At 42.3% G+C, this 13,560-nt stretch overlaps 1 protein-coding gene across 3 annotated transcripts in view; it reads left to right on the forward strand.

Moving 5' to 3' along the window:
* The window catches only part of CERT1 (ceramide transporter 1), a 112,284-nt gene that overhangs the window by 47,215 nt on the left and 51,509 nt on the right, over positions 1–13,560 (forward strand). For 2 of the 3 annotated variants that reach the window (XM_053291195.1, XM_053291196.1), the window contains exons 4-5: positions 9,438–9,545; positions 12,161–12,299. In XM_053291195.1, coding sequence (XP_053147170.1) covers positions 9,438–9,545; positions 12,161–12,299 — 247 coding nt within the window. Of the gene's footprint in view, positions 1–5,171; positions 5,199–9,437; positions 9,546–12,160; positions 12,300–13,560 lie in introns of those variants that run through there. The other variant, XM_053291197.1, reaches the window with a different exon arrangement.

Raw genomic sequence — 13,560 nt, forward strand, 5'->3', positions numbered from 1 at the left:
GGAACTAAAGGCCTTTGGAGCTCCTCCACCACCACTGCCTGTTGCAAGTTAATCATAATCTCCCACCCCACACACACCACATGACACACCCAGTGGCACAGGCAGTATTTTTAACACATGGGTTCTTGAGGGCACAAACAGCAACTGAATTCACAAGAATGTAAGAATATAAAGCAGGTATATCTATGCAAATATGCATTAGCAGAAACATTTCAGCATGCAGTTTAACCTATTCCCATCCCACATTTCTTTCCCCACTCTCCCCTCTGTCTCTAAAGCAGAGGTCGTGCTCAGCCCCCTGGTGCGGCATGGGCCAGCACGGTAACCACACCACCCAAGACAGACTAAAGAGGATGGGGGGGGGCAGGGGGTGTGGAGGCCCTGGACTTTGGTCCAGGGGTAAGAGCGCCTCTGTATGCATTCACCTCCCTTTTAATATTTTCACCTCTCCGTATTCCTTCAGATTTTACTTCCAAAACCTACATTCTCCCATGAGGCCTTGAGATCCTCTTAATTCTCTTTCCCAGCTGGTAACCACATTTTAAGTACAGTACATGTCTCTGCACTTGCTCACATTTCTGTCCCTTCCTCTGCTTTTCTCCATATAAACTCTAGGGTGGAGGTGGAAACTTGTATTTTTGCCTAACGAAATTCTTTAAGATGCCATAAACTGTGATGAAGTATTAATAGGAAGAAAACACCACCACCACCACCACCACTACTACATCATCATCATCATCAATCTCATTCTGTATCCCACTCTTCCTCCAAGGATCCCAGAGCAGTGTACACCAGTGTTCCCTCTAAGGTGTGAGGACATGCTTCCGCTCACAAGTTTTTTGATGGCCGCTCAGTTAATTTTAGATCCCGCTCATGTTGAATCAGGAAGGCCCCACTCTGAATTCATGCACGCGCACACTGCCTTGCCGCCCAGAACAAAACTCATTGCGCACACAGATGAAAATAGAGAGAACACTGGTGTACACGGTTATGCTTATGATCATAACCACCATGTGAGGTAGATAAGGTTGAGAGATAAGTGATGGTTCAGTATTGCCCAGTGAGTTTCATGACTAAATGGGGATTTGATCTTGGGTTTCCCTGGTCCTAGCCCAGCTCTCGAACCACTACACCGTGGTGCCTCTGTTAGTTGCAAAGGGAAAAGGTTCCCAGCTTTACTGAACCAAGCAGTGAATTCCAAGTTGTATTGGAGAGAGATTTTCTTTTCACTTCTAAGTCTATTTTCTACTTTGAGAAATTTAGTTACTTTTCCTTCCTACATGATAAAGCACAGACTCCACCTTGTGGGCATTTTAGCTAAGGCAACTGGAAGTCCATCTTGAAGCTTCTTCCTCCCTTCCAGTTCTTGATCACAAACTGCTTTCTGTGTTGCCCTTCCCTCCTATGGCCACTAAAGCACCCTTGATAATAGAAAGTGCACATTATAATTTACCACTTACTATTTTTACAGCAGAAAACTGTGCAGTCATACACCAGCTTTGAATATTTAGTACTAAGTGTGTCTGATAGAGAGGCCTGCGATACATTGTAGGCTTGATATTACTAAACCTGCTTCTTTCCAAATATACATGCATCTTGTGTATTTGACCTGTCATTCTGTCTGTGGAGGTAGGATGTACACTACACAGTTCAGGAACCTAAGCATTATGCCTGAAAGTTGAATAATAGATTTTCTGTTCAGTAACATGCTCCATTGGATCTCGGTTTTCACTACAGTTAAGTTGGCGCCTACTCATTTTTGAAAACAGAACAATATAAGGCCCTGTTTTTCACTGCAAGACCTGGGAGTGAGTGGTGGGTTCCCATCAATCCCAAGAATGGCTCCCTAATTGATTAGGCATGTGTAAAGACCAAAGCCAAATACTCTGCCCAGCCCCCTTGGCACTCTGCAGAGTTGACCATTCCCATCATGCAGTGCTGCACTCTGCCCAACTCCAGTAGGCTCCTTTAAGGGAAACAGAGCCTTCTCAAGCCACAGCACCATTTTGAAAGCGTGCATGCAGCGTTTCCCCAATAAAGTCCTATAAGAGAAGCTCTGGGAAGGATGACACTTCCCAGAACTCTGTGCATGCCTTCCAAGATGGTGTGGGACTTGAAAGCGCTCTGTTCCATTTATAGGGCCCCTCTTTGACAAGCAGCACTCCGTGGAGGTTAGTGTGGTAGGAAATGGCTCCTAAACTAAAGGGGTTGTTCCCCTCCCCTCCCCCCCTGCAAAGTGGCCCTTGCTTGAAAAATAGTGAAGATCATTGCTATGGGGAGCTGTGTTATACCAAGAAAGCAACGATGCATCTTGCCCAGTAGTTTCTTCTTGTGACAGCAGTTTTCCAGAATCAAGGATCCCCAGGAGTCTAGCCTCTCCCCCACTTGCCGCTGCTGCTGCTCCTATCGCCTGCTGCCACTTGCCACTCTGAAGGAGGGAGGCTCCACTTCTGAGTGCCACCTGGGCCAGCTGGGAATGGAATGCTGACATCAAGGAGCATGCATACCCTCCATTGCCATCTGACTTGGGCATTAGGAAGCAGGGAAGCCTCACTCGACTTCCCTCCTTCCGAGTGACCCCAGAGCCGGATGGCAAGCAGCAGTGGGCAGTCGTGCAGGAGCAGAGCAGGAGCAGTGGGGCCACTGCCAGGAAGGGCAACCACCTACTTACATGTGAGTGTGTGAGAGAGAACGAACACACAGGCCCCTTTGGCCTAGTTACGCCATTGAGTGGCTCTAGCAATATATTCAAGGGTACATGTGCAGAGTCCTGAGTATATCATATTGATGGTAATATTTTTGTACAGTTAACTTGCCCTGCCTTTTGTGCTTATTTTTTATTTTAAATCCCCTCTCATCCTGTTCTGCAATTTAATCTTAACTTGCTACTGCTTAGTCCCCCGTCCCCCCCGTCATACCCAATATTACTGAAACTGGCCAAAGTAGTATTTAATATATACACACCTTGCATAGAACTGGTAGCTAGTATCTGTAGTATCTTCTCTCTCTCTTTTTTAGGTTGTGTGATTTTATAATTTAAAGAAGCAGCTACATGTTATGTCGTATAGTACAGGCTAAGAAAAATGTCTGTTTCAGTGAATGAATGTATTAAACTTGCTTTATTTATTTATGTATCAAATTTTTGTGCCACCTGATATGTATATCTCTAGGCGGTGTGCAAAATTTAAAATATTTAAAAGTCACAAATTAAAATACATGACAATAAAAACAATAGAATAAAATTATTAAAACAAGTTTTTTTAAATTATTAAAATAAATTCTAATTAAAAGCCTGAGGGAACAGGAGGGTCTTGAGGTTCTTCTTGAAAACAAACAGAGAAGGAGATGCTCTTATTTCAGCAGAAAGCTTATTCCAAAGCCCTGGGGCAGCCACAGAGAAAGCCCAGTCCTGGGTCATCACCAAATGGGCCGGTGGCAACTGTAACTGGACCTCTCCAGAAGATTGTAACAGGTGGCAGGGATTATGACAAAAGAGGCACTCTCTCAAATAGCCTGGACCCAAGCCATTAAGGGCTTTATAGGTAATAACCAGCACTTTGTATTTCACCCAGAAACATATTGGCAGCCAGTGCAGTTCTTCTAGAACCGCTGTTACGTAGTCCCTTCGTGTTGTCCCAGAGACCAATCTGGCTGCCGCATTCTGTACCTATTGTAGTTTCCGGACTATGTACAAAGGCAGCCCCACATAGAGCACATTACAGTAGTCAAGCCTGGAGGTTACCAGCACATGTACCACTGCTTTAAGCTCATTGACCTCTAGAAATGGACTTAGCTCACGTATCAACTGAAGCTGATAAAAAGCACTCCTGGCCACCGCCTCCACCTGAGAAACCAGGGAGAGCTTTGGGTCCAGGAGCACTCCCAAGCTACATACCTGATCTTTAAGGGGGAGTGTAACCACATCCAGAACAGGCAGATCTAAACCATCTCTTGGGTCCTGTCCCCCCGCAGTCAGTACCTCCATCTTATTTGGATTCAACTTCAGTTTGTTATCCCTCATCCAGCCCATTACTGCCTCCAGGCAAGCATTTAGGGAAGATATGCCATTTCCTGATGAAGTCGGCATGGAAAAGTAAATCTGGGTGTCAACAGCATTTTGGTAACACCCAGCACCAAACCTCCTGATGATCTCTCCCAGCAGTTTCATGTAGATGTTTAAAAGCATTGGAGACAGTATGGAGCCTTGTGGGACTCCACACTTCAGTTCTTGCTTAGCAGAACAACAGTCTCCAAATGACACCATCTGGAATCTGCCAGAGAGATAGGAGCGGAACCACTGTAAAACAGTGCCACCCAATCCCACCTTCCCCGGTAGGTCCAGAAGGATACTATGGTCGATGGTATCAAAAGCCTCAGAGAGATCCAAGAGGACCAGAAGAGTTGCACTCCCTCTGTCAATAGCCAGTTGGAGATCATCGATCAGGCTGACCAAGGCAGTCTCGACCCCATAGCCCACATGAAAGCTAGTTTGAAATGGTCTAGATAATCTGCATCATCCAAAACTTCCTGGAGCTGAGAGGCCACCAGCCGCTCAACCACCTTGCCCAACCATGGAAGATTAGAAACAGGTCTGTAATTAGATAACGCTGAGGATTCCAGTGTAGCTTTCTTCAAGAGTGAACTAATAATAGCCTCCTTAAGACCCACCTTTAGCTTTAGTACCCACCCACCCCCTGGAAGCTTTTCTGAATGTGAGGAACCTAAAAGAGCAAGGTGTGTGTGTGTGTGTGTGTGTGTGTGTGTGTGTGTGTGTGTGTGTGTGTGTGTATAAGTAACCAGTGAGGTTTCCCATGAGCCTGTGCTTTTTCTCAGAAGCATTACTGACCCACTTAAGGAAATGCCTCTCTGACAGTTGAGTCAGCTGTGAAGGTTTGATTTAAGCTGCAGACACTTAGCTATTGTGTTGCTGAATGCTGTTTCTCAGATGCATCTTGCTGCCGACACCATTACCTGCACCAACAAAATATTATACAAAGGTTGGGATCATGTGCCTCTTTTTCCTCTCGACTGCCGACCTATGAGAGAGCTTTCTGAAAGGAATAATGGAATCTGTGCAGAGATGCAAAAAGCTGGTGAAGATGTTGCAGTGTGTTTATAATGTCAGTTCTGAGTGTAGTTTTGAGGCTACACCCCATGCATGGGATATTTGGTGAAATGGCTTCTGGATGTTCAGCATGGTAATTGGCATTAATGTTGTGTTGATTGCTACAACGGTGAACAATTCTTTTAATTTCAAAGTGGTGATGGTTGGCTTTTTTTTTTTTTTTTTAGTACATCTTGGCTGTCTATATACCTTTTTTCCCTAGCAGCCTGGAATATTCGTACTTTGGGTGGAATACTCTTATATCATCAACATTATTCATCTCTATTATAATGGAGTTATTTCTGCAGTGAATTGCTAATGATCTGCTCTGCGAGACATAAAAAGTGTGGCGCTGATCTACTCTGGCTTAGATGTTGCAATAATAGAATGGTGGGGCTTTGCATGATGACTGCTTTCACTGTTTTTCTCTCTGCATGCCTTTGGTACATGCCATTATTTTCTCCACCATACATTTCTGTACGGTTTAAGAAAACTATATTCCTTGATTTTCTTCTTCTTGAAGCCAAAGTCCTAGGCCCTGGATTTAGCTATGAACTAAAATACCATTATATTTTTGTGATGGTCACTGATGTCTCACAGTATTCGTGTACAGGCATTGCACAGCTTAGTTTCCTGTACTGAGGGTTGAAGCAGATAAAATTGTATAGTAAGTTCTTTATTGCACCTCTTCCTAGTTATACCATATGGTTTTAAAGGTGGAAATATTTAAATTCAACACAAGTGCAGAATATTGTTGAAAATGTTGCTATAGTGTGTGTGTGTTCACCTGAGACTTCATTCACCAAATTAAACTGAATTTGCACAATGCAGTGGTACTGACAGAATTATGAAGGAAGGCAGAAACAAAAGGCAATTATGTCTACCCTGTCGCATCCTTTGCCAAGCAAGTTGTATCAAGACATAGAATGTCTGTGTAAATATTTTAGTTCTTACCTTACCAGTTGTGCTTTGACTGTATCGGGAGGGTACAGAGAAGCTGCATTCTGAAGGGTCACCTGTGCTTGCCAGTGCATGTATTGTGCAATCAGTGTATTGTCTGATCTGACTATCTCAGTATACAGTTATGGATAAGATTCTCCAGATTTCCACTTCAAACCTGCAGGGAGTGAGGATATACATAGGCATTGAAAGATCATTTATACATAGATATGACTTCCTGCAAGCTCGAATTATGGTGGCTAGTTGAAACTCTGGAGCATCAAAAAATGCACGTTGAAAACAAATATTTATTGCTAGGCTATTGTAAAGAAGTATGCTAACTGACAGAGGCAGTATCAACATCCATATACCATATACTGCATCGTCATTCTCTTTGTCTCTGGCCGAAATCCATGTTTTCAACAATTATATACAGCCAAGAATTTTCTCCATTAGGCCTTAAAAAAAAAAAAAAAAAATCCACTCACTTAACTGTGTCAGTATTTTTGGATCCTTTTCCTGGTGCTCCTTTCCCCACAACATTAAGTTTTCATCAGTTTTTTAAAAAATATGGAATCACTTTGTTCAGCAGTGTTTGAACCTTTATTACTCCTGGAATCCTCTTCAGAAGTTAGTTATTTTATTGTTACTAGATGTAACAATTACGTGTTAATTTTCTTAAGAATATAACTATAGCCCTGCTGGATCAGGCCCAAGGCCTATCTAGTCCAGCATCCTGTTTCCCACAGTGGCCCACCAGATGCCTGAGAAGCCCACAGGCAAGAGGTGAGGGCATGCCCCCTCTTGCTTTTCCTCCCCTGCTACTGGTATTTAGAGGCGTCTTGTCTCTGAGGCTGGAGGTGACCTTCCACAACCCCATGGCTAACATTGATATACTGTAAACTTGTTAAGGTAAATATTGTAATTGTATATAGCTATCACTCATTCCTTGCTATTCTAGGATGATGCTGTCACAGTTCAGTGTTGTTGTGGTGGTGTTTTTTTGGAACATTCTAAAATAAGTGGCTTCATTTCTTAAAGGATTAAGTTGAGGGGGTTCACTAATTTAAATCCAAGTTCAAAGCTGAGTAAGCAGTCCAAAATACTAATGTGGCACATCTTCACAAGAAGATTGCTTACTTAGTGGTACTGCAAAGATCAAAATGTGAACTGTTTGCCTGTAATCCTCTGTCATAAATGGGTGATGAGCATAATCTCAAAATGGCAAGAAACTGATTCAGAGATGTGGGTTTTCTGGGAGGTTTTTAATTGGAAAAATTTACCGGGAATTTTCTCTTGATTTGCATAATTTTCACCCCTCCTAAAATTTTACTATGTACATCCTGATGTCCAAAACTGTGATCTGATTTGGCACAGTATTTGACCTATATATTTAGGGTTTAAAAAACAAAACAAAAAACCTGCCATATTAATTCCCCATGCTGTGTATCAAAGTTTATTCAAGCAGCCACATAGTTGAACTAAAATATTTGATAGTGGAAGATCAGTAAAAACGCAATGTAGTTTAAATGTTCTACTGAAACTAATGCAAAGCTTTACGTGGAAAGAAGTTGTTTTTATTGGAATACTCATTACATCAATGAAACATATGTGCTCTAACTCTCTCTCTCTCTCTCTCTCTCTCTCTCTCTCTCTCTCTCGCATGCACACACACTTCCTGGGAATAATCACTGGGAAAATTATTAATTACAGCATTGAAATTGCCAAGCTTGCCTAATATTGCTTTGGCATTGTTACTAATGAATTTTATGAAACCGATATCCAGATTAGCACTGTGCACATGCAGCAATGGAAGTTGCATGCTACTGCTGTGCTTTTGCTTAAGTGGGAGAAGGGCCCTAAGATAAATATTTGGGTGATGCACAGTGGTCTTCTGAGGGAAGGGGAGATTGGTGAAGATGCCGCCCCCCACCTAGACCCTACTCAAGTGACGGCAGAGTGCTAGTCTGGAATTTAAACTCCTGCATGTGTGCTGTGCTAGCCTGGATGTCGAATGTTTAGGCATGGGAAATTTTTCAGCAGAAAACTTTCAACCCCACATCTCTGAACTGATAAGCACACAAAATTAGAGATCCCCTGCTTTGTCCTGAAGGTTTGATCTGGTAAATTAGTAACTTCAAATACTATTCAACAGTTGCAACAGCAAAGGTTGCTTGCATCATATAAGAAGCATTGTGGAACTTCAATCTCTTGATGCTTAGTTTTGACATATGGGCACCTCAAAGCCTCCCTAATTGATTCCCTGGGCTTTCTGTGGCAAAGGATGCCTGTTGGATCTACTGCCAACGGTTGTTTGGTTGAAGACATGATAAACTAAGAAACTGCTTGAGAGTTGATTTGAGACAGGAGATACCTCTAACCCCTTTTAGTCAAGCTAGTGAATTGTGAACAGTAGGGGAAGAAAAGGCAGAAGCCGAGAGAGAGAGAATAAGAGGCAAATGTACTATTCAACTCTCTTGCTTCTGATATCTACTTGTTTTTCATTTTTAATTCTGAGCCCTTTGGAGACAGAGAACCATTATTACTATTTAGTAATGTAGGCCACTTTTAGATTTGTTTTATTGAAAATCAGCTTATAAACATTAGACCTGAACAAAGATTCAGCTTCAGAGAGTTGAAACTAAATAATCTGCACTGGGCCCTGTGCAGAAGCAACCATTCACACCACTTACCTCCACACAGAACAGTTGCACAGCAACTTGGAGGGCATTTGAAAGGAAGGGAAGCTGTGAGAAGCCCCAATGATGTTGTGGAAGGCATGCAAAGAATGCTGGGACATGTAGTCATTTACAGTGCTTTCTCCAAAGAGCTCTATTGGGTAAGCACTGGGAAGGAAGAATTCTATGGGGAAAGTGCTGGGAAGGACTGCATATTTCCCAGCATTCCTTACACACATTCTATGACATCACTGGGGCTTCTTGCACCTTTGCTTTCCTCCAAGGTGCTGTGCATGGATTGTTCTATATGGAGGTGAGTGAGTGGAGTGGCTACCTTCATCTAGGCCAGGGCAGAGTGCAAATGGTTGGGCTTTGAAGCAAAAAATTTTGCATAGGCCTAATAAATAATAATAATAATGCTTAATTTTGGGGTAACTTTATGATAGCCACTTCCTTCTTCTCTTGTTAGCTCTGCATTGGTTAAAATGAATTTTGGAATACTATCTTGCCGTTTACAAGAATACATATATTTTTTCTTTTCCTGCTCCCAGATATTTCAGCTACTGCTTGCCTGATTAACTTATAGTATATGTTTGTTTGATGCCTTTCTCTAGACTAGTATCCTGTCTTGAGAAGTAAATGAGTAACTTTTGGGAAATCATTTCAATACAGATTTGCCTATTTAATGACTAATGCATGTGTTGCTCTTTCTTTAGACCGAATCTGGCTATGGATCAGAGTCCAGCTTACGGCGTCATGGCTCTATGGTATCTCTTGTGTCTGGAGCAAGTGGATACTCAGCAACATCAACCTCTTCATTCAAGGTCAGTGACGAACATGTAGAGATCTTGGAAAACACTCAATTATATTTTAGAAATACCTGTACAGGAGCTCCCCTTTATTTGTGGGGGTTCTGTTCCCACCTATTTCTGTAGATATAGAACTGAGAATAAAGAGTCCTTAACCCTGTGGAGAGTGGGGGGTCAGATTCCTAAGCACACAGAAAGTGTGCTGAGAATCACAAGAGAAAGCAGGGGGGAGGGAGCAGAAATAAGCACAGTACCTTGCTCTCCAGCAATGCCCCTCAGAACTTACAAATCCTCTCTTTTTATTTAACATATTTTTATATAGCCCAAAACTTATGTCTCTGGGAGGTTTACAATGAAATACAAATTAAAACAAAATTAAAATATTAAAACATTAAAAAAAATTAAAATTTAACACAAGGTTAAAAACTGTGAATCTAATTAAAAGCCTAGGTGAACAAATGTGTCTTAACTGCCTTTTAAAAATTTGTCAGAGGTGGGGAGGCTCTTGTTTCAGCAGGGAGTGCATTCCAGAGTCTCAGGGCAGCAACGGAGAAGGCCTGTCCCTCTCCAGATGATCTCAATGAGTGGTGGGGTTCATGGCAAAGAAGATGTTCTCTTAAATACCCAGAGCCTAAGCTGTTTAGGGCTTTAATGGATTATAACCATATATTGTGCCCAGAAACTTACTGGTAGCCAGTGTAGCGCTTTCAATACAGGAGTAATATGTTCTCTCCAAGATGACCCAGAGACCAACCTGCCTGCCGCATTCTGTACTAACTGCAGTTTCTGGACTACATATAAAGGCAGCCCCACATAGAACGCATTGCAGTAGTTAAGTCTGGAAGTGTGTCTATACTACTGTTCTGAGGTTGTTCATCTCATGAAACAGATGCAGCTGGCGTATTGGGTGAAGCTGATAAAAAGCACCTCTGGCCACTACCTCAACCTGAGACACCAGGGAAAGATTTGGGTCCAGAAGCACTCCCAGACTGCATACCTGTTCCCTCTGGGGAAGTGTTCCCTCTGGGGAAGTGTTCCCTCTGGGGAAGTGTTCCCTCTGGGGAAGTGTTCCCTCTGGGGAAGTGTTCCCTCTGGGGAAGTGTTCCCTCTGGGGAACTCATCTAGAACTGAGTTCCGACCCTTTACAGTAGGTACTTTAGTCTTATCTGGATTCAGTCTCAGGTTTCTTATCCAGGCCATCACCGTCTCCAGGCAGGAATTTAGGGAGGTTATGCTTCTCCTGATGATGTTGACATGAAGAAATAGATTTGGGTGTCATCAGCATTCTGATAACACCCTGCACCAGATTTTCTGATTATCTCTCCCAGCGGTTTCATGATGATGTTTAAACAACATTGGAGACGATATGGAGCCCTGAGAAACACCTCTTTTGTGGCAGAAAAGAGCCACAAAATGGCTCAGCACTACACAATGGCAGCAGGAAATAACACCAGCAGTCATTTCTGGCCCTTCAAGAACTGCAGCTAGGCGAAAATAATCCGATTTTCACCCAGCAAATAAAAAAGCTGGGTCCCTATGACCCAACCATGTGTGCCGTATCCACAGATAACGAGGGCCACCTGTACAAGGAAATAGCTGAAGGTATTTGCTATTCTGAAGTATCTTTAGCAGAAATCCAAAGTTCACTGAATGGAATATATTGTAATTTCTCATGGCTACAGTTCAAGGAATTTATGAGTTTGGGGGCTGCGTACATGAATGGCACTTTCTTTGAGGTTTCTGTTTCATCCGCTTCTGCTGAAGGTACAGGCTTCTTGTCTCTAGCTGCTGAAGAAACAAATAGCTTGTCTCTCTTTGACAGTTGCTGCTGGGAACACATCAAAGAGTACCGTAACTCCCATGTGTCTTGTGTTCTAGTAGTCTTTTGAGCTTGCATGACACTACTTCAGAGGAACACTGGGGAATTGTACTGTGACATTGTTTGTCCTATAAGTAGACCAGCCTATTAAAACATTTGCTTGTTGCATATCTCCCTTGAAGAATTTTTGAAGTTATGTATCTGGAATAAAGTGTGCTGCTTAAATGGGAAAAAATTAATATAGACAGCTCAATGAGTCAAGTATGTATTTAGTACTGGTGGTGAAATAGTTGGAAAAGACATGTAAATGTTTTACTGAATGATGGGATAATCTGTCTTTGCCAACTCTGCAGGACACTGTGCCCATTAAAAGTATGCCTTGAGACTTGTAGAGCCCTAAATCACTTTTCCCTCCCACAGGTGAGCAGAAGTATTCTGCTCATGCATGTTTATTCTGGACCCTTTTTAGTTGTCTGTAACTTGCAGTACTTGGTCAGAAATTAACAGTTGTATCCAGTTTGTTGATACTTAAGCAGCTTTAGTGTCATTGATCAACTCAAACACTGACTTAAACAGGATGTCCAATAAATTACCTGCAGCTAGTCACAATTACTACAAGAAAAGGTTTGGGGCATGATAACCAAATTTAGTAGTGTAACTCATAATAGCGAGTCACTTAGAGATCTCCACATTGATATATTTCTGTAAAGAATTGTATCCCAAATAATGTGTGTGTCCCCTGTGATCATTGTATGTCTAACTTTGGTTATGTTAGTAATGATATATTTGGTTTTAATTCCTTAATTTTCAGAAGGGTCACAGTCTGCGTGAAAAGCTTGCTGAAATGGAAACCTTCAGAGATATCTTGTGTAGACAAGTTGATACATTACAGAAATACTTTGATGCCTGTGCAGATGCAGTCTCCAAGGATGAACTGCAGAGAGATAAAGGTATTCACCTTGAACAGAAAGCATCACATTCTAAGGTCTAGTTCAGGGATTCTCAAACTTGGGTCCTCAGGTATTATTGGACTTCAGCTCCCATAATCCCCAGCCTCAGTGGCCTTTGGTTGGGGATTATGGGAGCTGAAGTCCAATAACACCTGAGGACCCAAGTTTGAGAATTACTGGTCTAGTTGATCATAATCTGTCTCAAGTTAACAGTCTTTAACAGTTGTCATTTGGGACGTTTACGGGATCTCTCAGCAAAGTGACTTCTGATGCCCCCTCCCCTTACCATGGCAGTCTTACCATGGCCAGCAGCAACAGCTTCTTTGTCTTGATGGGCCTGCAACAACAGTGCTCTTGCCAGTGGCTGCCACCTGAAATGTTTCGTCACCCCACAACCATGTGCAACTTAGTCATGTCACTGACCCATTGAGAATGAACGAAACTTGCATCTACTGCCACAGCAAGAAGAGGACCAGCCAGCAATGCCAGTTGTTGACTGGCTCCTGTTCAGCCCAGAGGGCCAGAGCAAGTATTGGCAGAGGCCCCAGGATCCATTGTGTGGACACTGCCTCTGATAATAATATGGCACTATTCAAGCTATGCCACTATTGAAGGGACTTGTTTGAATAGTCCTTCTATTTATTGTTAAATATGTTAAATAAATAAATATTTACTTCTGTCTGTTCCTGTGTTCTTTTCAGATCACTGTTTGTGCTTCCTTTTACACCTTAATATGGTAAATGAATTCTCATGAATTCTCCTTGTAAGAGCACAAATAATGAAAACTATCCCAGTACAGTTTGCTCTGTTCTGTTACCATAGGCATAAATGTAAGCACACACCTAGAGTAAGGCCTAGTGCACAGATCTATTAACATGAATCCACTATATCCATGTGAATTCCATTGTGATAAAACCAGAAATTTTAAAACAATGTGCACATTTTCATGGAAGTAAGCCCTACTGAATTCAGTGGACTGGATTGCTGCCTCCATGGCAGAAGTGATAAAGTATATGTGCAGGAAGGACATTTCACTGTTGGCTACCAATTTTACTGTTACTGGCCAGTTTTTCTAAATACCAACTCCTGATATTTTTAGTAAAATGCAGCAGTGAAGTTGGCCAAAGAGTGCCTTTGCTTTGGGATCCAAAGGGTCAGCATAGATTGGTGAATGATGTCATGGAGTGACTCATCTGAAACCTGCACAGCACTGGAGAGTATAATTAAACATTTCATTAACTGTTTGGCTGAATGGGCACCT

This window comes from Hemicordylus capensis, chromosome 2, assembly GCF_027244095.1.
Source record: "Hemicordylus capensis ecotype Gifberg chromosome 2, rHemCap1.1.pri, whole genome shotgun sequence".
Lineage (NCBI taxonomy): Eukaryota > Metazoa > Chordata > Lepidosauria > Squamata > Cordylidae > Hemicordylus > Hemicordylus capensis.